This window comes from Pelecanus crispus, chromosome 21 (assembly GCF_030463565.1).
Source record: "Pelecanus crispus isolate bPelCri1 chromosome 21, bPelCri1.pri, whole genome shotgun sequence".
Taxonomy (NCBI): domain Eukaryota; kingdom Metazoa; phylum Chordata; class Aves; order Pelecaniformes; family Pelecanidae; genus Pelecanus; species Pelecanus crispus.
Genome location: NC_134663.1, coordinates 2,455,672 through 2,480,914, shown reverse-complemented (window position 1 = coordinate 2,480,914; position 25,243 = coordinate 2,455,672). Strand labels below are relative to the sequence as shown.

The window sequence follows — 25,243 nt, the reverse complement described above, 5'->3', positions numbered from 1 at the left end:
CTGGCTCCACCAGCCCAGAGCCGCTTCCCTTCCTCCAATCCCAAGTGCAATACAGCCTTTCTGTGCCGGATGCCAATCCCAGGTTGGACAGTTCTTCCTCTTCAGTGCCAGAAGCCCTCTTTAATTTGAGCCAGTGCAGTGACAGTACTGGGGTATTTCATTCCCCGCAGAAGGACAGCTGGCAGATGAGGCTCACTGCGTCAATTATGAACTACACCTAGACCCCAAGGAATACAGGGACACCACTGCTCCCCCATATACTGAAAGAGAAGCACCTATCACTCCAGCATCTACTTGTCTCACTCCGAGGGCAGAAAGGCTCTCGCTCTGCAGGAGTTACTGGCTCTCTCCTGTCTGTCTGAACTGAAAATGTCAAAGCCCCTAAGGAAAGAGCAGGGAGAGCATGGATAACAGGGAAGGTCCTGCCCAACTTACTTTTGCCTCTTGTTCATTGAAAGTATTTGTGCTGAACATCTGTGCCACAGTCTCAAAGGCAGCTGTGAGGGGAAGCATGAACTGCTCATACTGATCTTCATCTTCCCCTGAAAGAGGTGGGGGGAAAAAAGAAATCAGGAGGAAGTAGAGTGCACATCCTGCGCCCTGCAGTACTGCCTGTGCTAGACATTCAGACATTGCTCACCCACGGAGCTAGAGGCAGGGAGACCACAGGTTTCCAGACCGGTGATCTATCACTGCCAATATTTAACTTAGAGAAAAGACTTAAAACAAATCCTGCCACCTCAGGAAATATTTGGAATATTGAATATTGAAAAATATTTGGAATATTATGAAGGAAAAATTTAGCCCCAGTCTTGGTGGTGTGCACCTCTGGACTACCTGTATGCAGCAACACAGCATCAAACCCACTCTTGAGCTCCTTTCCCCTCCGTTTTCTTATCCCATTTGGCTTCTCCCATTCCAGCATCCTTTCCTGCAGGAGCTGACAGCTCCCTAAATAGCAGGACCCAGCATACTGCAAAGCCCAGCGTCCAAACCACAAAGTCAGCATTTTGCTCTGGTTCCCAGGAAAAGACCCAAGTACCTAAATCCACCATGAGAAGACGCCCAAGTGCAGTGTAGAATGTAGTCCGACATCTCATGTCAGTCAGGTTGGACTGATTGTTAATACCCAGGAAGGAAAAGTGCTCACTCTGCAAATGGAAGAGAAGAGATGAGTTAAAGGGAAACCACCACCTTGAATGGGCTCCTGTATCAAGGGCTGAGGATCCCGCGTTCCCCTGTGTAATTCCAAGCCTGTTGCAAGGATGGGAAGCGGGGAGTTGCACGGTTATCTCGCTAACCGCATCTGTCAGCCATCCGGGAGAACAGGCCAGCAGAGGGCAACAGGGACCGCACCTGCACACCCCGGAGCAGCGTCCTATCTTGCTGGCAAAGATACCAGCTATCATCTTTCATCTCGGAATTCCCCAGGACCAGATGAACAAGGAAGTCTCGCTTTGCCTCCAGAGCACAGAAGCAATCTGCCCCCCCTCACTCATGGGGACCCTTCAGGCATTAAGGTTGCTGAAAACCAGCCCTCTGCAGACAGACCCCCAGTTACTCTGCCCACATTCTCCACGGAAACAGTAGCCCCAGACAATGCAGGCCAAACGCAGCTTCTGGGCCAAACACAGGACCTGGGACTGCCTGCAAAATATCCCCTAGCTCAAGGAATACAGCGCCTCGTTCAGCCAATGCAGACCTGCTGGATGTGGAGCTGGAGTCCTATCGCCACAGCATCGGAGCATCAAATGACCACAGGCTCCCAGAGGCAAGTCAGAAATCTGATGCTTTGCTGCTGGTTTCTAGTTGCTCATTCTAACATTTTTGATTTCAAGTCAGCACCCCAGATCCGCGCAGGGAGTACCAGAGCGGTAGTGACCAAGGAACAAGGCTGCTATCCTGACCACTGCAACTGATGGCACTTCTCCCCAATCAGCACTTTTAGAATGAAAGCCGGGGCACTGAAATGCTGTTACATTTCGCATTAAATTGCATAAACAGTGCTCACTGCTGTCTGCCTGCATGTGCAGCAGTATCAGCTGTCTCCTGCATTTCACTCTGGAGATGGCTGTCTTTCAGTGGAGAGTAGAGAGACCCCCCCCATTAACCCTTCGGGGATGAAAGGGACCACGTAATTACAGCCCCTTAAAAATGAAGAGCAGGCTTTGAAAAAAAGGAGATGGAACACAGATCACATTTTCTAGAGGCTCATCTAGTACGATGGCAGCATCTGGGAGACAGGCCAACTTCAAAAGTGTGTCCAGGTGTTAAAATTAGGGGATTATCTCAGCTGCACAAAGGCAGATAGAGGAGTTTGCTGTGAGACGAAAAGCAGAAGGTGAAAGGACTTACCGTGTGATTGTTCAGCATGAACTGTACGGCGCTCAGTTTCACCAGCTTTCTAACACTGCTGTATGTAAAGGGGGTGTTAAGGAAGCAGCAGAGTCAGCAGAAAACTCCTTGCAATGCTTGCAAAGCACTTTCCAGGGCAAAACTGAAGGGGACTTACATCTATATTATTCAGTATGTTCTAGCCTCTCTTCCGTTTGCTTCAAGAGCAACCAAGTTACATACATCTCTACAGTAGAGACCTGAACTGACCATTTTTATTTACTCTGTCAGGACAAACAAGCAGAAGACCGTAAGACAGACTGTAAACAAATTAACTGTGGAAGTAAGCTACAAAGCAATTAAGATCCAAAATAAAAATAACTGCATTATAGCCATCCACTGCAATTCAACAGCTAGGTAAAGACGTCGACCGAGCACTTGCACTCTGCTCTTCCCGCTACCCAGAAGACGAAGCGGCTGACCAATCTGTTAGACGCAGAGTGCTCCTGTTCCAGCCGAGCATCTGGGTCACTCTTCCCCCATCCTGAGGTTTAAGTGTTCTGCACACCCAACAGCTCTTCTGAAAAGGATATCCAATGGAGAGGTCATTGAGCAGCTGCAGCGTCTTGGAGGTGATAGGCTCGCATCGACCCCAGTACTTCAAGTTGGTGATGCTAGGGAAGAGGACAAGAAGGATGGATCAGAGGGGTTTGCTCAGCTTCCCCTTTGCTGTGCGGCGGATTCTTCCAGTTCAGAAGTCACCCAACATCATCAGCTCCACCCTCCACCGAAACCACAGACATCACAAGCCACAAAATATTGGTATAAAATTACTGTACTTACATTTGGTTGACTAGAAAATTATCCTTCAGATAATCTTCACTACTTGGGTCCCAAGCTACACTGGCCCATACCCAGGCCCTTGGAATTCTGTGGCACTCCAGGGCTGGTTTCTGCAGCAAGGGTAAGAGAATTCTGCGGCAGTGACTACATGCAGACGTATGCAATTCTGCACCTGCACCATCCACTGTCAGCTGCAGAATTCTAGTAGCCCTTGCTTCTTCCAGGAGAGCCATTTCACCCCTTGGGGATGACGCGCAGCCGGGGCGCGCGAGGGTAGGCAAGGCCCCATGCACATAAAGACAGGGGCGATGCTAAAGAAGTTGAGGGGGAGCTAGCGGCTGGACGTCGCCAGGCGCAGGGCACTGGGCGTCAGCACTGGAGCTACTGAATTGGTTCAAAATGCTAATGGAGGCTGCCAAAGACATGACAAAAAGCCAGTCGACAGGTTTGGTCCAGAGGAGAGCTGCCAAGGAACAGGCTGAAGAGGGTGCCTACCAGAGTTGGAAGAGTTTTAAAAAAAAAAAAAAAAAAAAAGGACTTGTGCTACTCTGGTACTGAACAGCACAATTTGCAAAGAAAACCTTTGAAGGAGCAGTCCCCTCCCCGCAGAGCTTTCGTGGCTGGTGATTGCCAATAGTCAAGTGATAGGGCATCAGTGCTTGAGGCTGTCCCCTCCTGACTTTGGTTTTACTAAGCAGGCACTGGAAAGAGAATCCATTATCCTGGTGTACGGCTTATTTTTGTGTCTCCATAGCCCAGGCTAGAATCCACGGTGGATAAATCAATCCTGGATATTGCGCGTGACTTAAGCCCTGATAAAAGCTGTAATTCTCTCGAGTAGCCAGATGTTACTAGCTTTAGACTGAACAACACTCCCTCATATTCCAGTTTTCCTGGTTACACCTTCAAATAAACCCTGGAATCTCTGATGCCTGCAAGCAGGAACACTTACATTTTTCCTATGAAGACGCTCAGGACCATGGTCTCATCATTCAACCCCAGGACCTCTGAGAGACGGCGGTACAGCTGGAGGGGAAAAAATAACACCAATTTAAAAGCTGTCAGCAAAACAAGTAACGATCAAGGATTATTTGTTTTTCACTTGTTCTCCCTTTGTGGCACACGTGCCCAGGAGGGTGTGTGCTCTGGGCTTTCCCAGATCAGTCAAACAACGCACAGAGATGCTCGTGATCTGATCCAGACCAACACTTGCCCTAATCACTGCTACCTCTTTTCTATTGCTAGTCACAGCAGGTTCAGATACTGTACACAGAAGCCGGAGCACTTGCTTTTCCTACGGAAAGGGGATGTAACAACTGTGCTCCTCCACCTGCGCCTGCATGCCATTTCTTAGTGAATTTGTCTGGAACTCTAAGCCCCTTGTCACACCACTGCTCTGAAGCCTGGGAGATGGGGAAGAAGGTCGCAGGTTACTGGAAAGGAAGAGAATCTAACTCTAGAGTAGTGATGTGCCCATTCTTTACATTTTTTTTAATTTAAAAAAGGTATTTTGCATCTCTAAAGATGCACCAAGGCATTCAAAGTCCAGTACATCTACAATCGCCTTGCGATGAAGAGAACGGATATTTATCTTCACTTCAGAACCCAGGAAGCAAGGCACAGATGCTAAGCTCAGGCTCCTCACAGGTGTACGAGGTGGTGCGACTCGCACACTTTCACAGGTATATAGGCTTAAGGGACTCATTTGAAGTCACAGCAGAAACCTGGCAGATAAGAAAACCGAACCCAGGTCTCAAGTTGTAGGCTACTGTCATAGTCACTGGCTCCTTCCTGACACATACAGAACATGGTATTTCAAAAACAGCTCAGGGTTTGCAATGTTAACACCAGACATGTATCTAGAACACACAGCAGACAGGTGTCTCAAATATTTTCGCCTAGAAAGAAGAGAAAACAAGTAATGCCGCTTGCTTCCGTTTAAAAAGGGAAGCTATTGCTAGACTTTGTATCACCAAAGAGAGATAGCCAAGGGGACTGATTACCTTGGAAGACTTCTGCACCTGATCTCCAATATAGATCTTCCGGAACTGCTCAAAGAAGCTCAGCATGGCAAGCTCGAGCTTCTCATTCCCAGCTTGCGCCAGACGAGAGTCCGTCAGGTTCATCAGCTGCAGCACCCTGGGGAGAGGTGGGAAAAACACACCTTGCTGATGGACGCTGGGAGAAAGGAGGGATTTCTGGCACACGGTGTTGTTTCCAGGCTGCGTGCAACAGTATTTTTTTTACTTTCTGGGGGCACTGTCGTTTTGGGTCAAGAACTGACGAAACTGGTAACAAAACACTGACCAGGGCATATTCCTCTTCTGTGCAAGGCCACTATAAGGCTCCAATATCCCTTCTAACAGGGATGCAAGGCCTTGGTTTTAATTTGCTGCAGAAGTGAGTTTCGGGTGCTTTAGCACACTTACCCGGCAACTGGTCCATCATGTTCTCAAACCCACCTGCGAAACCACTACCCGCTCCCATCACAAGAGCCAGACTCTAAACGACACTCCCATTTCAGTTTGGCTTTTGTTGTGAGCCCTGGGGAAACAATGCTGTGACCGGTGCACGGGCTCAACGACCAAGACTTTGCCGGCAAGGAAGGGGTGGAGGGGTTTTCGGGTAAATAACATGCATGCGGCAGAACAGGGGGGACAAAAGCAACGATGCTCTTTTTGGCAAGTGCCACAAAGCGCAGAGTGGGAAAGAAGATAAAGCGTAAATAGACTTCTATGAACAGGTATCGTATACGCTGGCACTAAAGGTAGCTGAAATATATACGGGGGCTCGCTATTTCCCCTTCAATAACTTATCAGCTACACGGGAAGCTGGTGCTTGATGTTATCTGTTAGCTACGGCTCACCAACAGGCCAGCTTCCACACGTTCGCAGTTTAGCTCCTTTTCCTACCCTAGTTTCCAAGGAGAGCAATTAGGCTCTGGACCAGAAGGCACGCAGGTAGTTCATGAGTAGTAAGCTACATGTTCTCACATCCATCAAATAAAGCTTGCACTGGGGAGGATTTACAACCCCAAAAACCCAGCACGTGTTAGAGGACATTATAAAGTTTTAACAGCTATAGAAAAATTACAGTATTCACAGCATATTTACAGACAAAACCCACTTTGGATTATTACTAGGAAAAAGACTTTTCCCCCCGCCCCAGCAAAGAACCATCATGCATTTAGTTCTACTCCAATGCATGCATTTAAGCCCAGTATAATTCCCCTTTTACATGCTCTTCCCCTCTCATTCTCCTTCTTATAACCCAGATTTCCCAATTTAGACAAGCCACAGCAGAAGTTTGCTGACAGGCTCTAGCCAGTGCCGCCAATCTCTTCTTTCAGGATGGCCAATTCCACACCGTTCTTTTCAGCAAAAAGAGGGGAAGAACATGGTGGCAGATTCACAATAGCAATTCTTTTGTTGACTTCAACAGTGGTGCAGCTAGAAAACAGTCAGCATCCCTACCGACAAACCAACTCGCCATCCATCGCATCCTGCTCATCCGTGCTGGCGAACGAGACCCTACCACCAATCACTGCCCCGATAATATAGACGAGCCACGTCAGGCGCCCTGAAACCAACAGAGAACATCAGAACCAAGCACGTTACACGGAGGAAACTGAGGAGATTTGCATTTTATTTTGGCAAAGGCAGGATTCACAAGGAATATCTTTCTGCTTTAGTGCCCATCTATACCAAAATTACTCAATTTTCCACGTGATGGAGAACAGGCACGACTCTACTAGAAAAGAAACAAGAATGCCAGCTCTGCCTGGAAGATTTTTCATTATTTAAAGCTGTTCCACTGCAGAAAGCCACTTTCTTGTAGAAGTGTATTTTATGTATTTAAACATGTGCAGATGACAGCAGGCAGCGTTTGTTTATTCCTTCAAAGTACATGTGGCTGGTGGAGAAGTCAACATCATATGGAGTTTTGCCCACATACACACACACACACACAAAAGTACTGTGTTAGATCAGACAATATTGTTTCAGAAGGAAGAGGAACAGTTTCCACACTTGTGCTGATACGCCCAACTCCTCTACGAAAGGGGAAGCCAGCTACATCATTACAGAGGGGGCATAACACAGCTATACCTGAACCTCCAAAGGCACTGCTTCTTTATGGCCAATGTTAAGCAATTCCTAAACCAACCAGCTGTGCAAGTACAAAACCTCCACGCTGATCGCACCCAATGCTGCGGACAGACGCCCTCCTTCAGACACCAGCTGAAAACCCCACTCCCAGTTACTCATTATCAACCACCAGCTGGAGATTTCCACCACATAGCCAGCAGGGAGGTTCAAATGAGCACTCCACACCCTGCCTCAGACAAAAGAGGGATGGGGCAGGCAGTGCTGATCACCTGCGGATGGGGGAACATCCTCATAACTTGTCTCTGAAAGACCGGGCAAGGAGATGAACTACATTTCCCCAAAAAAGGAATGGAGTCAGTTGTAGGACAGCAGTATCTTCAGCCAGCACTGCTGTGTGTGTTGGGAGTGTCTCTCCACAGCCAAAAATATTCTACACCATACGGGCACCTCTCCAAGGGAATGTTTGTGAGATCTGCCTCCCCATTTACAGATTTCACCAGGAATGCAGGCTTCTGAACCGGTACTTTTGAGAACGGGCAACCTACTGCAAGCTCACAGGCCACGGTCCTCCAAACACGCTCACCTTCTTGTACAGCAACGTCCATGGGGCTGGCGGTGGCACTCTGCAGCAGCTCCTGGTAGGACTGGGCTGACTGGTCAAAGAGCTGCACGAGCAGAGCGCAGGTCTTCTCATACTCGCATCGGCCAATGGTGGATAGCTGATCTAGCTGCTGTTGCACAAGGCCAGTATCATCCAGTGGGTCCTCCAAACCATCCCTATGCAGCAGGAAAGCAGATTAGAAAATCACTTAAAATGCAGAGATAGCTTAAACCATAGCGTACGCTTACTTCTATCAGGTAGATGATGCTTTCCTAGGCACAATTCCAACGACTAAAGTCTCTGACTCTACTATTTGTCACGATGGAGAGCTACACAGACCAACGTAATCACCTGATCATTACTGCGGCCATAAATCAGAAGAACAGTAGCGGTTCAGGTGGAAAGGCCATCAGGACCTGGGATGAGTAAGCTCTTCTTACGTCTTTAACATTTATCCAGGTCTTTGAACAGAATGTGCAGTGCCAAGAACAAGGTCTCTGGTTGTCTTTGTGTAACAAAGCTTTCCATCTTTCTCAATGTTTTAGTTGCCTTCCCCTCTAAATATACTAACCTCAACAATAAGTTCATTGCGAACTCCAGAGCTAGCTAAACCTGCTGTTCCTCCCTTGCGTTGCCAGATACCTAAAAAGGGTAAGCCAATCTGTCTTCCTTAAGAGAGGCATCATTTTTCTATATTTGACCATTTGTTTTCATCAAATACAAACACACACAAGGTGGAATTCATCCCACACAAATTCAGGCACTGCAACAGAGTCCTGTAGGCTGCCCCTACATCAAAGGAAGGGGGGGAAAAAAAAAAAAAAGATACTTTTAGGTATAATTTGTGCCATCCTACAGCAGAGATCTAAAAATTAAGTGAATCACACTTTGCATAATTATTCCTCTCTGCTACAATGGCAATTCAGAGTGTAAATGGTACGCCGCAGATGTATGATGCCAGGTAAGATGAATTCTACCCATAACATGTTGGAGATCACTCAGATCAATATCTCAGCCATTTGAGATTGAGCAAGGTCTAAAAAAAACCCAGCTTAAAAAAAACCCAAACAAACCTTTTTTGTAAGAGACAGAACATGCAATTTAGGTAAGCCTCCCTTACAAACCCTTTGGTGACTCACAAAACTTCCTGCAGTCGTGCCCGTTTTTAAAAGAAAACTCAGAAGAGATATGCACTAGAGCCTTCTGCGTTAGGCTCTGGTGCCGACAAGCAGAAGTGCTGCCATCTCTCTGCTTTTCTTACCTTAATATGATGTGCACAGATTCCAGCCTGGACGTGATGTAAGCTTTTGTGACTTCTGGTGTGTATGTTTCGAGCATGTGAGGTTCCGTGGCTTTAACATAGGGCACTGATGCAGCCAGCCGCTGCCACAAGCTTAGGAGATAGTGAACGCTGTTCGGCGCGAACTCCCAGTGCTACCAGGAGCCAAGAGAAAGAAAAGGAAAGGAAACCAGTGAGTTATGGCCTTGATTATTTCACCTATATTACTCTGCATATATAGCAACATCTAAAAGCCTTAATGATCTGGTTGCCAATTTTAACAACGAATTTCAGTTTGCACCTGAATTCAGTGGCATTATCAGCATTCAGTAAAGACTGAGAGATAATCCCGAGTTCCAAGGCTGTGTAGCTGAGCCAAAGCCTTTGGTCCCAAACTGCTGTCGAGCTCATACTGTAGCATGCTACAGACAGCTCCCCAAACAGAATGTACAGTTTAAAGCTGTTTTCCAGATAAATATTAAAATTTAACAAAGGCATTATCAAAGCTATATGATTTTTTTTTTCAACTATATTCTGTGCAGGGGTGTAGTTGCAAGCTGTATACCAGTGGAAAATTCAGTGGGAATATGGCATGATATTCATATTACCAGCAATCCCTGCAACTGCATTTTAATAGTGAAGTGATACAGAATTCTAAAAATAAGCCTTATTTAACAAGGTGGTTTGTTTTTTTTTTTCCCCCTGCTAGGACTTGGAAAGACTCTGGAGGCATAGCAACCCTGCCTTCCCCCACATACTGCTCCTTGTTCCATTCAGTAGGAATTCACAGAACAATCAATGCTACACCGCAGGATTCTGTCACAGAGCCTGCAGGGTTTTTTGGTAAAAATAACATACAGCAAATGAAGGGGCAAAGAACAGACAAGAGGGTTATAATTTTGTTTGAAGAGAAGACAAGGGGCATAAACACCCATCGAGGGTAAGTAAAACCATTCTGTACCTGCAGGCTGGTCACGGTGAAGTTGGCAATGAGTCGGATGACCTCAGGGTAGTTCTCCACCTTCACCAGCTCTCCCAGCTGGTAATTGCTTTTCAATCGGGCCAGCAATCGGCAGAACTCATGGTAGTTATTTGGGTCTGACAAACTCTGAGAGGAGAAAAAGAGAAGAATTGATAAACAGCACTACTTCGTGACACGCAGCAGTCAGCTAGCAGTGGCTCAAATTTATGGGGGAACGGTAGGAACAGGAAAAGAACAGCAAGATGTTGCACCCTTCTCCCCAGTGCCACTAGTGGGACATGTACATTAGAAAGCGTTTCTGGTGAAGAAACTTGATGCAGAGGAAGCAGAGACACAGTTCCACTGACTGCATCTCAAATACTCACCTGTGGGTTTTCCAGTATTCGTTTAACTCCGTCAACGAGATGAGATAAAAACTTCGCTCTTTCCGCATTGTTGAAGAGGGATCTGCGGACAGAGGCTATCTGCACTAAGCAGGATAAAACCTAAAAAGGGCAAAGAGAATAAATAGAAAGGGAGGGATCAGAACAATAAAACAAACAGCACATTTCTTTTTCATGACACAACAAATCATTTAAGTCTGATGCTCCTTTGCACGCTACACAACAGCTCCTTCATCTTTGCAATTCTGTGCAGTCTGTGTAAAAGCATAGAAACAAATTGCAGCAGAGAAAAAAACCACATCACCCAAAGGAACATCTCCATCCTGACAGTCAAAGTTGTGTTCCAAACTCTGCTCCCCAAAATGCTGGGATTTCTTCAGATGGAGAACACAGATCGCATAAGACTGAAAATACACTAGGACTGGCAGGGAAAGCTGGTAAACATAACGCAGACTTGGAAAAGTATCGCAGAAGATGGAAGACTGGCAAGAAAAACACCCCTAAGTTGTTCTCAACCTGAACATCTGAAATTTAAATCGAGAGTAAATTCCAAGGGTGCAGCTGCAGTAGTGAGTTAACAGGCTGGTGCATAGGGTTTTGAAGAGCAGTGGCAGTCAGTTATCACTAGCACCCTGCAATCTCTATCTGGAGGCAAAGCCCCACTCCCTCCGACCAGCGTAAGGACTACCTGCTCACCTGCTAAGCCTCTCATTCTGGCTGGCTCTTACATTTCCTGATCAAAGAGGCAGGACAATGAAAGGTGTAATTGCTTCAAATTTCTATCCAGTAACAAAAAGAGAGTCTCACTGTTAAAAGTCTCTCATGAATATTTGAGGCTCTAAATTCAGAAGCAGCACGTTGAACATAATGAACAGTGCTGAGAGTCTCAGCGGAAAAAATACTTCTGAAGGACCCTTCCCTCCCTAGCCAAAGGGCCTGTTTTCATTGTAGCATTAATTATGAAAAATATTTATCTGATAGATAAATGCCTGGCAGGCATTTTTTTTTTTCCAAGAAGAAATAATCCCACTTTTAGTTCAGTTGTGCTCTTGGTCATTTCATCCAACTGGGACATGGCCTAGTTTTAAAGTGTGGAAGGAGAAATTACATTCCTCGGTTGCGCTCCCAAACTTGCTACCTACTTGCTGTATGGTTTTAGGATCAGCTTAGCAATACAGTGGAAATAACATAAGCTACATCCCTCAAAAACAGCAAGAGTGAGCAGACAGTCTCTAAGCTACGCAAGGACAAAGAAGTAGCTTGGACTTCCAGCAAAGAAGCTGCTCTTAGGTCAAATCCAAAACCTGCAGATGCACCAAAACTATCATCAGCAGCAGCAGACCGGCCTCCTCTTTGTCACTACAGCACAAGGCAGTGCCATCAAAGTAAAGGTAGCTGTCTGAAGTCAGCCTATGGCACTTGAACCAACAGTAAGTCTCCCAGATGAATCCTACAAACACTTTCTGGTAGCAGAGTCTGTAAGGAAAAGAAACTCTAAACTTACCAGAGGAGAAAACGAAGGCGGGATGGAATGATAAAGGTCAAAAAACAACTGAAGGGTCGACGAATCCAAGAATGCTGAAACAGAATGGAGAATTTTACTGAGAACACCTCCATTTACTGCTTTCCATAGGTCTAACGCTTATCTGATCAACAATGACATGTGTACTTGTCACATGAAGTACCACACTATAAGAAAATTTCCAAAAGATTTTACATTTTTACACAATTGCCTTTCCCAGAAATAAAGTAAACACACTAGTACTTGGTACTAAGACAAAATTACAGGAAAATATTTTAAGAACACAATCTGTGAAACTGCCTGCAAAATGACAGCAATGATGTTGAGAACAGGTGCCAAGTTATTTGTTATTTACATTAAAAAAAAAAAAAACAAACAACAGTTTACTGTTTCTTGAATTGGCAGGTGTTAAGACTGAAAGGGTAGAGGAGTGTTTTTATAGCTCAAGATAGCCAACCCAAACTGAACTGCATTTGTAATCACACTAAGGAAAGGCTGGATTTTACATCTGGCATTGTATGTGAAAGTTTATTTGTTAAGTGCAGAGAGGGCTTTAGCAAGTCATGCATGCTTTCAGCTGGCATGCTGTAGATTAGCCCTCTTCTTCCAGCAAGATTACCTGATCTCCAACTGGTTGGGATCTGCACAGTGCAAAGATCATCTGAGGACTCGTCTGTTGATGTGCCAATGAAATCAAAGTTCAGGCAATTATGTGTGAGCTTAAGAAGCTGCATGAGCAGACCATGCTGGCTTTCATCATTTAGATTCAGGTTCTTTCCAGAAGCCTATAAAATACATAGGATTAAAAAAAGTAAGAAGAAAAAAAAATAAAATCAAGGTGACAGCTGAATTCAAGGAAGTAATTCACCCTTAAACATTGCTAAATCACAAGGATCATGTGCCATGAGCACCAACCCCAGTTATCACATACTTTTACAGACAGCATGTGTATTTACATGCTTAGTCTTTACATGAGATGGATAAACAGGCAGCACTTTTTCACTCGGCTTGTACCGCACAGGAGAAAAGCAGCCAGGCTCGCCAGCTTGCAATTATACCATGAGATTCAGGAGATAAGGAAGTTCTTATTAAGGTTAAACACAAGAACTCATTTTCTGCCTGACAAGCACTTAGCAGCAGGGAATCCTGTTGCTGCACCTAACCCTCGTATGGAAACGAACGCATTCACTTTTGTTGCACAGATGATCTGTATAAGCCCTGCTCTGGTTACAACGCTCTGTTACGGGCAGGGAAAATATGGATACTCTCAAGTAACACAAAGGACTCGATGGACACGAAATGCTAGGTCATTTCACTGCAGCTGAAATGTAGCACTCGGGTCTGTAATCCAGGGACAGGTCAGCTCTATCCTTTGTATTATCGCTCTGTATTTAAAACTAATTTCTTTGAGTAACACATTGCACTGTGCCGACACTGCCAAGACCGGTGCCAGCGGTCGCTGGAATGTTTTCCTCGCTCTCTCTGCTGTATCACAGACTTACTCTTCTGAGGCTGCCTAAATGTACCCTGGTTTATGGATATGGATACAGATGCGATCATTGGTTTCTCGCAGCCCAATCCTCCCCACTCAAAAGGATCACCTTAGAAACTTCTGCTTTATATACAGAAGCTTGAGACAGCTACTATTAGACAAAAAAAAAAAAAAAGACATTAACTTGGGTAGCAGGTGTTTAATCACAGGAAAACACAGCTGTTGCACGAGACGACAAAAAACATTCCAACCTGTCTTAAACCACAGCATCCCAAAAACCAAAAGCAAGATGATTAAGAGTTAGGGTGGGAAACTAGAGGCTTCCTCCTGAGACAAGCCATGTCTTTCTAGCCTCTAAGTCCCCGTGGTCATGCGGCAACAGCAGGGCAGGCAATAGCTCGGCCAGAGCTACAGGTACAGGAGAACAGTAAGAGTGCAGTCCTGGGGGCACCAGATTAGCAAGGGCTGGTTTATGCCTCCTGGCCGAGTACGAGCACTCGCTGAATTTTCTCCAACAAGCCTGGGCAGTTATAAGGACCCTTGTCCTGCCTGCACCTCCCCAGGCGCTTCTTTTCACAAAACTAGAGGAATCCTTTTACTTCTGAGACCTCTAATTGACCATCAAATGCACCTGAAATAAGCCAACAAATTCAAAAGCTACCAGAGCTGTTATGGTTCAGGAGGATGGGTGCATGGGAAAGGATGACTAGCATGATTGTACAAGCCTTGCTTCTTTTCGAAACCAGGAGGAGAAAAAAAAAGATCAAATTACACCCACGTACCCACCTTTATTACTGACAGAACCAGAGCTGCTCATTTTGAAATATCTTTAAAATAAAATTTCCTTTTCACTCTTTGTGCTATTTGCCAATTTTGACACTTCACTCAGCTGGAAGGATAAAAGTTAAACTAATCAAATCTGTGCTACTGTCACTCAGTTTATTGGGGCAGACTTTCTCATAAAGGGCTATTCTGGAAGGCACCATTAGAACTCCAGATTTAACTTTTCTAAAAAGAAACTTGATGCAGGATCAAGAATTTTCTTCAGATAATCTACCTGCTTACAAAATACACATGTGCTACTTCAGCTGAAAGAAAACCTGCTTTTTTGGGGGTAAAACCCAACCCTACTAGCAGAGCATTGCTGCCTTGTCCCAAGATAAGTATTTTTAAAGCAAGTTAACTCATGTGTGATAGATTAGCACAAAATAAAAACCCGGGGAACGCAAGACAGTAATATTTATTATGTGCTAAAACACCAAGGACAATCTGTAGTCTCAATCCACTAAACATATCTTCACTAGCGTTTTTTCTCTCACCATGTGGGTTTTAAACTGAGGTTAAAAAAAGAGATAAGGACTTATTTTACAGGAAACCTCTCTGCCAGTACTGTAAATCAAAGATATTTAAAATGTAAGCCAAACATCTCTTCTCTTTCCTGATTAAGACAGGAAAGTTTAACCCAAGCCTCATGGTCCAGCCATGTATGTTCAATTGAAATTGCTGAAAAGAGTTGTACTTCTGTAATTGTGTCATGTTTGGGGTTTGTTTTTTGGTTTTTTTTTCCCCCTTAATACAAACTTAAGTCAAAGCTTTCCTGAAAAACAAGTCCCAAACATAGGTTTTAGAACAAGTGTGCTCATTCCAGGAGTTACATCAGAGGGAAGTTCAGCCCAAAGTCTGTTGCCCCAACACACAGCCTCCAAAAGAGATGACAAATGACTGTTTCCTTACCTGTTTCAGTAAATTGCATGACAGTGTGAAAATATCAAATAAGGATGAATCTCGGAAGGAAGAGGCTATTTTCCTGTGCTTGGTCAGTGGATGAGTAGTATCGGCCTGAGCAGAGAGAAAACCAGCGCTTAGAACTGACAGGCAGAGGTAGAAGAAGAGCAGCAGAACCCACAGGAACCCTGTGAAGCACTGGGACACCAAGGTTTCCCCCCCCAGAGCAATGTCACCCCAGCTGGCTAAACCAGGGGGATGCGCTGCCGCTGCGGTATGTGCTGCTACTGCAGAACAGTGGCTCTTCCATGGATAAAATCATATTGCTGGCTGATGACAGGATTTTCCACCTACAATACTTACAACGCAGATTCACTGTACCCCTGCCAGAAAGCAGGGCTGGGTTCACTCTCAAGTTCCATTTAAATCTCTTCCAAAGCAGGATCAACAGCAGTATTTTCAACAGCACTTAAGCCATTTTAGAAGCTTGAACGCTGCTTTCTAAAGTGCTCCGAACTCCTAAGAGTTAAATCCTACCTGAAGCCGCTGGGCAGACACATGGTCAACTACTAGCAATTATAATTCCCCTCCTGAACCTGCACAGATGGGAAGAAAACTAGAAGGAGAGTTAACCAGTGACAGCCAGTTTGGACTTTGCTGTATTTGTTATAAACTCCAGTTCTGGACCTCTCGCTGTATCAGAATAAAAAGCTGACATATGATCTAAGAGGCAAATACACACATATTGCTTTATACTGGATAACAAAGTCTCCAACTGATCCAAGCAATGCATTCTAGCGTGGGCGTGCACAGGTGAACGGCAGCACGGGTTACATCACTCTGTAGAGTACTTTCTAGGAAGGGGAGAAAAGTGAAGTGATACTTCACATCTTTGCCATTTATTTGAACGCAGGCTGGCAAAATCCCACTTGCCCAGGATAAATTATTTGATGGGCAGATGGTTATCACAGCGCATCTGGGATGGAGCCTTATCGCAGCTCTGTGCAGAGGCACACAACGCAAATCTCCGTTTTCTTTATGCTTTCATTACTATACCTCCGTTAACCCTACATATGCACCCATCTCATCCAGGATTGCAGGAATCAGTACAGCTCCAACCACTGCAGACCTCACTTTAACGTACTAACCTTCACAATGACCCCATAGAGGATGCAAACCCTCTTGTCTCTTATACTACAGGTGAGAAAGAGAAGCCCTGCATCACTCAGTTGGTGGCAGATCAGAACTGGACCTAAATTTGTCAGGTGCTCTAACGACTGAATCATCACTCCTCAGCTCATGCTATTAGATTTCAGGGTCTTTAAGAAAGTGAGCATTATTTACTCTCTCCATGGCTATTACAAATCTCATGTATTTCTGGGCCTGTGGCAAATGAGCATTTCCTTTTTCTTCACTGTGAGCTCACGTGGCTTACATCAGTGAACTTCCACAATACAGCGGACACTCGGTACCTCCGGGCAAGTCTGTGCAGTACTTAACAGGATGAAAACTGATACTTCAAACCAGTCACTGGCACTTTATTTGTATTGCGAGTTTTTGGAACAAAAGCTAGAAAATTCAGCTCTCGTGCAACGTAGTTGGAAGTTTAAATAGTTATAAAAAAAAAAAGCCTGAAGAGAAGCCCCACAAGGGTTATTTTGGGGTGGGTTTTTTGCTATGTACATGTACATGACCCCACTCCGATGAGTGGGCATGTTGGCAGATTTATTATTTTGCAAGTAATGGCAGTTACAGACTTTCCAAGATGAGTCACTGAATCCAGCCCTGTGCAATTGCTGGCACAAAGCACATTTAGGAATGAGTAGTAAACTGTGGCAGATTTAATATCCAAGCTATCAGGAAGAGAGTTTTGATCAAAGTCTTTAACTTCATTGCTTATTTTAGTATCAACCTATAGAGACTCTGGGACTGGGATAGGTGCCAGTTTCTGAGCTGACCATTCTCCTGCAAGCAGACGCTGTAGCCCTGTACAAAGATGGTGACAGATGCATACTAATTTATAGAGGTGAACAGACTTGCTTTCATCCTTGATGCAAGGAAGCAAAGGACCGGCCCTCCGCGGAGATGCAGTTAGGATTGTACAAAAGTCTGGGCAAGGAAATGGTAAGACATGGCTTAAGAGTTAGGAGGAGGAGAGCTGTGGGTTGGGATTTACTGATCAGGCCAGGCTTGAAGAATGAAAGTGAATTTGGGATCTGAAATGGATGCAGAAGCCGTTCAGATTACAGTGCAGGGCTTGGGAAGGTCAGCAGAAGAAATCGGTGCTTTGCCCTGGCCACAACAAAACCTCCTCCTCCATTTCCAGTCCTGAAAACAATTTGTAATCATCCTTCAAATCCCACTCAAGGATCTCTCTGTTCCAATGCCTGGATTAGTCAATATACCAGCAAAAATGAAAAGCTAGCTTCCTTAGTAAGATACTAAAATAAAAAAAAAACTTTAGTTACACCTGGTCCTCTTAGCAGAATTAGAGACATTTATACACATGGCAATCCTCAAGCTGTCTTAGGACAGTGGTAGCCATCAATGGTGCTACAGCAAAGCCTGCCTGGCTGATTAGGGAAACGATGTAAGCTTAGATAGCACCAAGTAAAGCCACTCGTTCCAGCTTTCAACATAAATACCGAGAGGCAGCATAATGTTAGAGGGCTCTACAAACCACCGGACTAACCAACCTGGAAAGACTTGCTGCAACTGGCACGACTGGGTGCCATACCAGAGCACCACGAACTCGTCGTGCCCAGTCTTTCTTCTGCCAGTCACCCAGGGCCGGGGCTGTGCAAGGGACTCAGCCCCCATAAACTGGCAGAATTTGAGAACCACCTGCTGGGAACGCTACGCAATTTAGTACTGAATGAAAACGATGCTTTAAAAATCTGCACAATTTGACAAATCCTCTTTGTTTCATACGGAGGAGGGCATGCTCCATTCACTTCTTGGCACAAGAAAGCTGTAAACTGAACTAATGCATGGGGACCGACAACAGAAGGTGCTAGGGATGTCCTCTCGCTTGGGGCTTTGGCCTCACTAGGTAGGCTTGGCTAGTTGCTTAGCATTGCTCTTCCCTTTTTCACCTCAGAAGACTACATCAAAATATGAGAAAAGATGGAAGATGCCAGTGAAACAAAACAATTCCTCAGGACAGGAGGTTTCAGCATCTTACCACAAAAGTACGTGACTGCGTAAAAATAAAAAATAAAATAAAAAAAAAAGAACACACCCCACACACAACACCCCCCCCCAAACAAAAACCTCCAAACAATGCACAGACACACAGCAGGACACAACAATATGAATGAGAAAATTGGACACTTACTTCACTGAGGAAGGCTGTAGCACTTACTTGATTAATTTCATTAGTTAGTTGGGACAGGATTGTCACTCCTATGATGCAGTGCTCTACACTATCCTGAGGAAGGAAAGGGGGACAGCGAAAGCAGTTAGCAGTGCCAGGATGTTTTCATTAAGCTTCACCGTCATTCAAAGACCTTTCTGCTTGGAAGATTTCTAGACACGTTTGTCTAGAAATGCTTTATCTTTCTGGTATTGTGACTGGAAAAAAGCCCACGAGCGATACCAAGCAGAGAATTTAAAACGTGCTTTTAAAGTACTTGATGTTGTTAACAATGCAAAGGGTTCTAAAGAGTTCAGTAACACGAGCTAATAAAAATAGGCACCTTTTATTTAATAGTTTAATCAACACTTGTGTTATGCCCTAACTCTGAAAAAGATTTATTTAGATTTAAATCAGTTTGTTTCATTTTAACACAGGCTGTGGTAAAACGTGCGGAAATTTCTGCACCATTAGGATGAGTATTAAAGCTGCCAGATGAAAACTCTGGGAAATAAACTCTCCCCCCCGGCCTTTTCAACTACAGACCTTGAACAACATGAGTAGCAGCTGACCAAGTTTCTCCAGGCACACGCCCCACGCCCCTCCTGCCAGGAAGGACAGCCTATCTCCCAGTGAAGGGAGTCCATTCTTCACAGCCTGTTCAGCCTCTGGCTGCACTTGAGACTGCCAACAAGGGGCCAATTGTGAAGTAAGTCTGTTACGGATACCTCTTCACTAGAAACGGCAATCCATTTATCAAATGATTTAAGAGAAACAACCTGTATTGTTCCTTTGCCCCAGTTTCTGTTCTGTAACTAATAAATGATGTTTCCTTTCCTAGCTCCACCTTGCTTTGCACCTTCTGCACAACTTGCCCTGATCTCCAGCTTCAAGGACTGAACTCATCTGCAATAGAGAAATTCAAGCATATTTAGGCTTGGGACCTCGGCCACTTCTTCACTGGAGCCATCTCTTGACGACAGTCTCGGTATTTACATGATAATATCTGGACAGAAGCCACCGGAAAACCTTGCTGAGCCACATCTTTAAAACGTACAGCCTCCTCTACACTTTAGCAGCCACAACGGGTAACCTGAGCAAACAGGAACAGACCACCTCGAACTCAACGCAGCGAGCAGATATTCACACCATTTAATTAGGTTGCTGATTAAAAAGCGTGCATTCCCCATGTCATGAGCTGGGAGAGTAGGGAATCTAGCTCTGGTAATTTCAGCTAAAACCACCTGCGAACTATTTGGAACATAGTTACCAGCCCAGAAAGGAACATGATCTTTAAATTACTTAACACGATCTTTAAATTACTTAACACCTTCTAGATTCTACTTCACTGCAGACATCTACAAGTGCCTAAAATAATAGCAGTTAGCCTATTTTCTGAATGCCCACACTCCACCACTCCAGAATTAAAGCCTTGTATACATTACATCTCCTTTTCCATACCAGGAAGAATTTCTGCTCATTTTGATCTCTTCTACTGTCTTCCTCTAATTTTTGATTTTGGGACAAATTTCAGAGCAAATAAATCAGTATTCACAGTGTCACAGGATTTACTGATCTCTCTGGGAGGAAGTTTCAGTTTGGAGACAGCTGTCGGTAAAAATGCAACTTTCTACCTATACAGTCTTTTGGGTTGGGAATGAAACCCAATACTGTGGTGACAGCATGTGCATTTATGAAGCAAGAGTCAGGACTTCTAAAGAAAATTAACAATAACGTTTGTGTAACATGCTAGTTTTAAGCTACATTTTGTTATGATAACTCAGCGAAATATCAAACGTGACTTCCATGGATGTATCACCCTTGCAGTGAATGAAAGCAAGTCAAGCATGACACATTTCCCTACAGACAATAAACCCGAGTTTACCATTTCGCACTAATCAGCACGGTGTATTTAAGCTTGAGAGCTTAAAAGAAGAATTGTGCAACTGGAACGCTGAACATGTCTTACCATTGAATACTAATGGTGGCGGCTTCCAGAAGTAAATCCCTGCCCCACCAAACTTCAAATTATAAAAACTGACCTGTCAGCTAGTTGTCAGCTGCTTAGCCTTGGCAGTCACTATTCAATCAACAAATGCACAGATGAAAGACCGGACAGAGAATACTAGGATGCAAAACAGTAACTGAAAATGCATGGACTTTCAAATCCCACAAGGTGTGTATTCATCTTACAAAAAATCTGACCTGTAAAAACCTTGTAACATCTGTGATCACGTTCCTGAAGACATATTCATCCTTCTGACAGTCAAACCAGCCCAGCTTTGTGATCCTGGCATATAACTGGATTAGTGCTTGTGTGACAAACGTTGCCAGCTTTGGCCTAGTGGCAAGGTAGTTGAGCACATAGTTCCCTGAAACACAGAGAAGAGGGGTAGCTGTAGACAAAAACTCGGCAGATGGAACCGAGATGGTAACACTGAAAGGAAAAAGCATCTTTTTGAAAGCTGTTAAAAAAAAATCAGCACAGTAGTGGGTTAGATACAAATGTTGACCTTTTACTTGTGCCTTTAACATACTAAAGCTGCAGAACAGATCTGGAGAGTGGTTAGAGACAGGTGGGAGCTGCTCCCCACAAGCCTAACTTGTTTTGTATTATCAGATCAAGTCCAATCCTCTGTAAGCACGTGTAAATGGCAAGAATAGCTGAAAATATTTCAAGACCTTTCCTCAGGGATGATCACCTACCACATGATTTGTAAAAAAGAAAGCAGACTGAATGGCATTCAGACTCGTTCCTCGGAGGAAAGGAAGTATCAGCCATTCTCCAGGCAAGATCGCTGTGACAGACTGACTGCTCCCTTAGGAAATACTCTAAATGATACTTCAGAGACCCATAAAGGATTTTCAGTTTTGAAAGCACGTCCTCAGAAGAGGCAAGCACCGTGCATATTTTTTACTCCGGAAGAAGTTTATCAAATGCACCTGGTTTATTCACAAAACCACAGAGTCGTCATTCCCTTCCATCTGGAAAAATTCTGTCTATTTAGCCTTGAACTTTGTCAGCTAATGATATAGGTGAAGATGCCATCTAAGAGAAATGTTTCTTTGCCCTTTGGGCTTCCTATACCTTAAGACACCCAAATGTAAAGCACAGTAGCTTGCAGAAAACCTCCCACCCGTGGATGAAAGCCCATACGACAAACATTCACGTTAGTTTGGTTAGAAAAATTGTCTTGTACTTACGAATATCTATTCGTTGTTCCAATGGTAAAGGGTTGTTTGTGCGTGACACAAGTTTTGTAAGGCATGTAGCTGCCAATAACTGGGAGTAGGATGACTGTAAAGAAAAAACCCAACAAAACACAAACAGAAGTTTATCACACACTTTGGAAGATCAAGCAGCAATGCTGGATTTTAAGATAATTGTTCTCTGGAAATCTGAGTTGAAAGCATTAATTTAATTGGTAAGTCTAAATACTCTACATAGCATTTATTCTATGTTTTTATAGACACTAAAGTAAACCGAATACTTGAAGAAAGTGTTTAAGAAAGAAAGGAAAAGCTTTTAAAAAGCGGAAGACAACGGAACCACCGCTGAAGGCAGCAGTAAAACTGCAAACATAGTCAAACTGCATGAAGTTACCTTAAATGCCATGACTGAAAAAAAAACAATTAGCTCTGAGCTGTAGGAGTACATTACTATACATTAAGAAGCACTTAGAACTTCTGCTTGATTACTAAATACAGGTTAAAATCTACTTCTTTCAGAACAGCACACAGACCACTGAACTGTAATCTAATTCAGGGACACAAATGATGGCATTTGACCACCTAAAAACACTGGCTGCACCCGATTCCATAAATTACAGCCAGGGAAATGACAAGCATTTTGCATGCTAATTTCTGTAATATATAGTACTGTAGAAAGCTTAGTATCCAAGATGCAGGAAACCTCTTTATTCCAATATTCCCAAGGACAGTCAGGTATAAAGTGAGTCAGACCCCAGACTGAACAAAAAACCCCACAACCCCCTGGTGAGGGTCAGAGAATGAAACTGGGCTTTAGGAACTTCCCTTAAAAAAAAAAAAAAGTTACTAGTTCCCACCAGAAGAGCTTCAAATCAGTTTGTTTTGAATTCACTGGACTTCAAATTTAACAAAAAGTTAAATAATTCGCTCTGTGTAAGTTTGCTAAGCCTGTTAAGCGTCACTCTTCTCCCCCTCCCTTCACCACCTCCTCCTCCTGGAGGACTTCTGCTTTACAACAGGCTGTTTAACGTTTCCTATTTTTGTGAACAAGGCTCCAATCTGATAGATTTGAAAGCTAGATGCACATTCTGCCAAAAGTCAAATCTTGCACGATCATGTGGCAAAGCTGTTTTAAACATTATTTGTGCTGATACAAAGCAAAACCCAAATGGCCACTTAAAAAGAAGAAAGCTAAAAAAGTCAGGCGGGATTTACTGCTGGCATATTTTACATCCTTTCTGTAACACTAATGCTAAAGCACATGATCTAATTTTGCCCGTTTTAAACTGCTGGATTATTAAGACAACGCTATAGCAGGGGCAATTTTCCAAGGAAACATTCCAGAAGAAACACTGCTGGTTTTATCCCCTATGGACCTCTGTGCCCACACCATTTTCTCCCCAAAGCCTAGAGAGAAGGCAGCGGTTCCCACACCCTATGAAATACCACTGCCATAATAATGTTTTCAACTTAAAGCTTGACATGTCTGGGTGGTAGCCTGCAAAGAATGCAGCAAGGCCCACAAGACATTAGCATTGACAACCGTTTGTAGTAAGCGCTGCAGCAGCGTAATTAGCCACCAGAGCCAGTGCTTTTTTTGGCGCAGGCTGCCCACAAATTGAGATACACAAGAGCAATACTGGGTACGGAATATAAACACTGCATACCAGACCTTGGGGCTATTTCCCTTATCAATGCCCAAAATACCAAGATACATTTTGGACAATTATATTGTTTTACATACACTCCCTCTTTCTAGAAGAAGCTGGCATTTGCTCAGGCAGTCTGGACTGTTGGTGAACTCGACCAAGGCTTTCTCTGCCTGGAGCCGTGTCGCAGTGTCTGTGGTCTCATACAGCTGCTTGCACAGGTTCTCTAGCTGGGCTAGGCTCTGGAACACAGGAAAACAAATCAGTTAGAAACAAGAGGTTTTACAGTGTAGTTACGCAGCAGTTTAACCCAGGTTATACATCCGTATACATACGCACATATATAACTTCACTGTTTGCACAAAGGAAGGAAAACGCTCGACTCACAGTTGTTCTTCCATCGACTAAACGCGTTTCACCTACTAAATTACCTGTACAGAAATGTCACAGCTACCTCTTGCACCTGACAAAGTACCACGTTGCCTCCCCACTTTCACCTTTTTTACCTGAACTCGGGCACCCACTCCCAGGGTCAGCGCTCACCCAGCCTGAACGCATCGCAGCTGATGAGGTCTGGAAAACCTCTTACATCTTGTGCTGTAAGGGCGATAAGCCTCACCTGCCCATTTTAAATAACAAAAAATATCCTTACATCTAGCTTTTATGTCATACGGTGTCAAATCCCTCACAAACTTGGTTTATATTCCCTTTGTGGGGCACCGTAACAGACTTCAGCATCCCAGGATGCTGGAAGGATCTCACGTTAAACCTTCTGCACTGCACATGCCAAAAATACCTAAAGCAGAACAGAGCAAATGAAGAATGGCACGGATGCCTTTGAGCGGCATCTCTGTGAACGCGTTTGAAGGGAAATAAAACTACCAGGCAGATTCTGTGTGCTCAAACAACTGGAAAATATTTGCCATAAACTGTGATCCAGGCAGATGGTTTCCCCCAGTGAAATCTTAGGTGTCCTAGTTAAAAAGTGGCTTCACAGATGGATATAAATATTCCCTCAGGTTCTTATGGCTAGATTAATAAAGCAGGTATTTTTCAACCGCTTTAGGGCTGCATTCTAGGTTTCCAGGGGTAAATCATTACGAGCATACCATAACTTTTGTGCTTTTGTAAAAAGAAGGATAGCATCAGCCGCCTAATTTATTTTTGGAGGAGAGATTGTTATGCAAAAGCCAAGTTACCGACAGGGTCAGCCGACGGATTCACGCACCACATCAGCGCACAGCTGAACGCTTTCTCACACGCGAGCGCAGCAATTCCACGCTAAAAGCTCACAGAAGTTTTAGATGCTGTGTCACTGAGACGATCATCAGATAAGACAGTGTTAGAAGAAACAGAGAGGGACCCCCTATGAAAGTTCTCTTCCCTTGTACCGTATTCCAGAGCTCTGATTTTTTTTTTTTTTTTTTTTTAAAAACAACCTCATGGAAAATGTTGCCCTGACAGCTTCGCTACATTAGAGAAATTAGAAAACTTTGCCAAGTGCCAGACAGCGGTTCAACATCCAGTTTTGGTTTTGAGAAAGCCAAAACCCAAAGACTTAAGCTCTATACAGAAACCCCTCAAAAACCCAAGATGAATATAAACCATTATTAACCATAAACTATTATAAACCATATTAACTACAGTTAAGCATTTGTCAGTACCTGTCATTTCTCATCACAAATCCACTTTCAGTTATTTAAAATCAGTTGGCAAAGTCTACATACAGGAATGTGCCTGTTTATGCGTACCATCTGAAGCC

The 25,243-nt window shown here is 44.1% G+C and overlaps 1 protein-coding gene across 3 annotated transcripts in view; it reads right to left on the bottom strand.

Annotated features, from left to right (window-relative positions):
• Positions 1-25,243, bottom strand: part of XPO7 (exportin 7) — a 51,522-nt gene that overhangs the window by 9,875 nt on the left and 16,404 nt on the right. Inside the window, exons 2-19 of one of the 3 annotated variants that reach the window (XM_075723997.1) lie at positions 23,577-23,723; positions 21,827-21,920; positions 20,828-20,994; positions 18,605-18,697; positions 15,277-15,381; positions 12,670-12,835; positions 12,033-12,106; positions 10,511-10,630; positions 10,125-10,271; positions 9,146-9,318; positions 7,867-8,060; positions 6,651-6,756; positions 5,181-5,316; positions 4,130-4,203; positions 2,928-3,008; positions 2,356-2,419; positions 1,043-1,151; positions 436-542 (exon numbers count right to left, since the gene is read on the bottom strand). In XM_075723997.1, coding sequence (XP_075580112.1) covers positions 436-542; positions 1,043-1,151; positions 2,356-2,419; positions 2,928-3,008; positions 4,130-4,203; positions 5,181-5,316; positions 6,651-6,756; positions 7,867-8,060; positions 9,146-9,318; positions 10,125-10,271; positions 10,511-10,630; positions 12,033-12,106; positions 12,670-12,835; positions 15,277-15,381; positions 18,605-18,697; positions 20,828-20,994; positions 21,827-21,920; positions 23,577-23,723 — 2,157 coding nt within the window. Of the gene's footprint in view, positions 1-435; positions 543-1,042; positions 1,152-2,355; positions 2,420-2,927; positions 3,009-4,129; positions 4,204-5,180; positions 5,317-6,650; positions 6,757-7,866; positions 8,061-9,145; positions 9,319-10,124; positions 10,272-10,510; positions 10,631-12,032; positions 12,107-12,669; positions 12,836-12,981; positions 13,112-15,276; positions 15,382-18,604; positions 18,698-20,827; positions 20,995-21,826; positions 21,921-23,576; positions 23,724-25,243 lie in introns of those variants that run through there. The other 2 variants (XM_075723998.1, XM_075723999.1) reach the window with 2 other exon arrangements.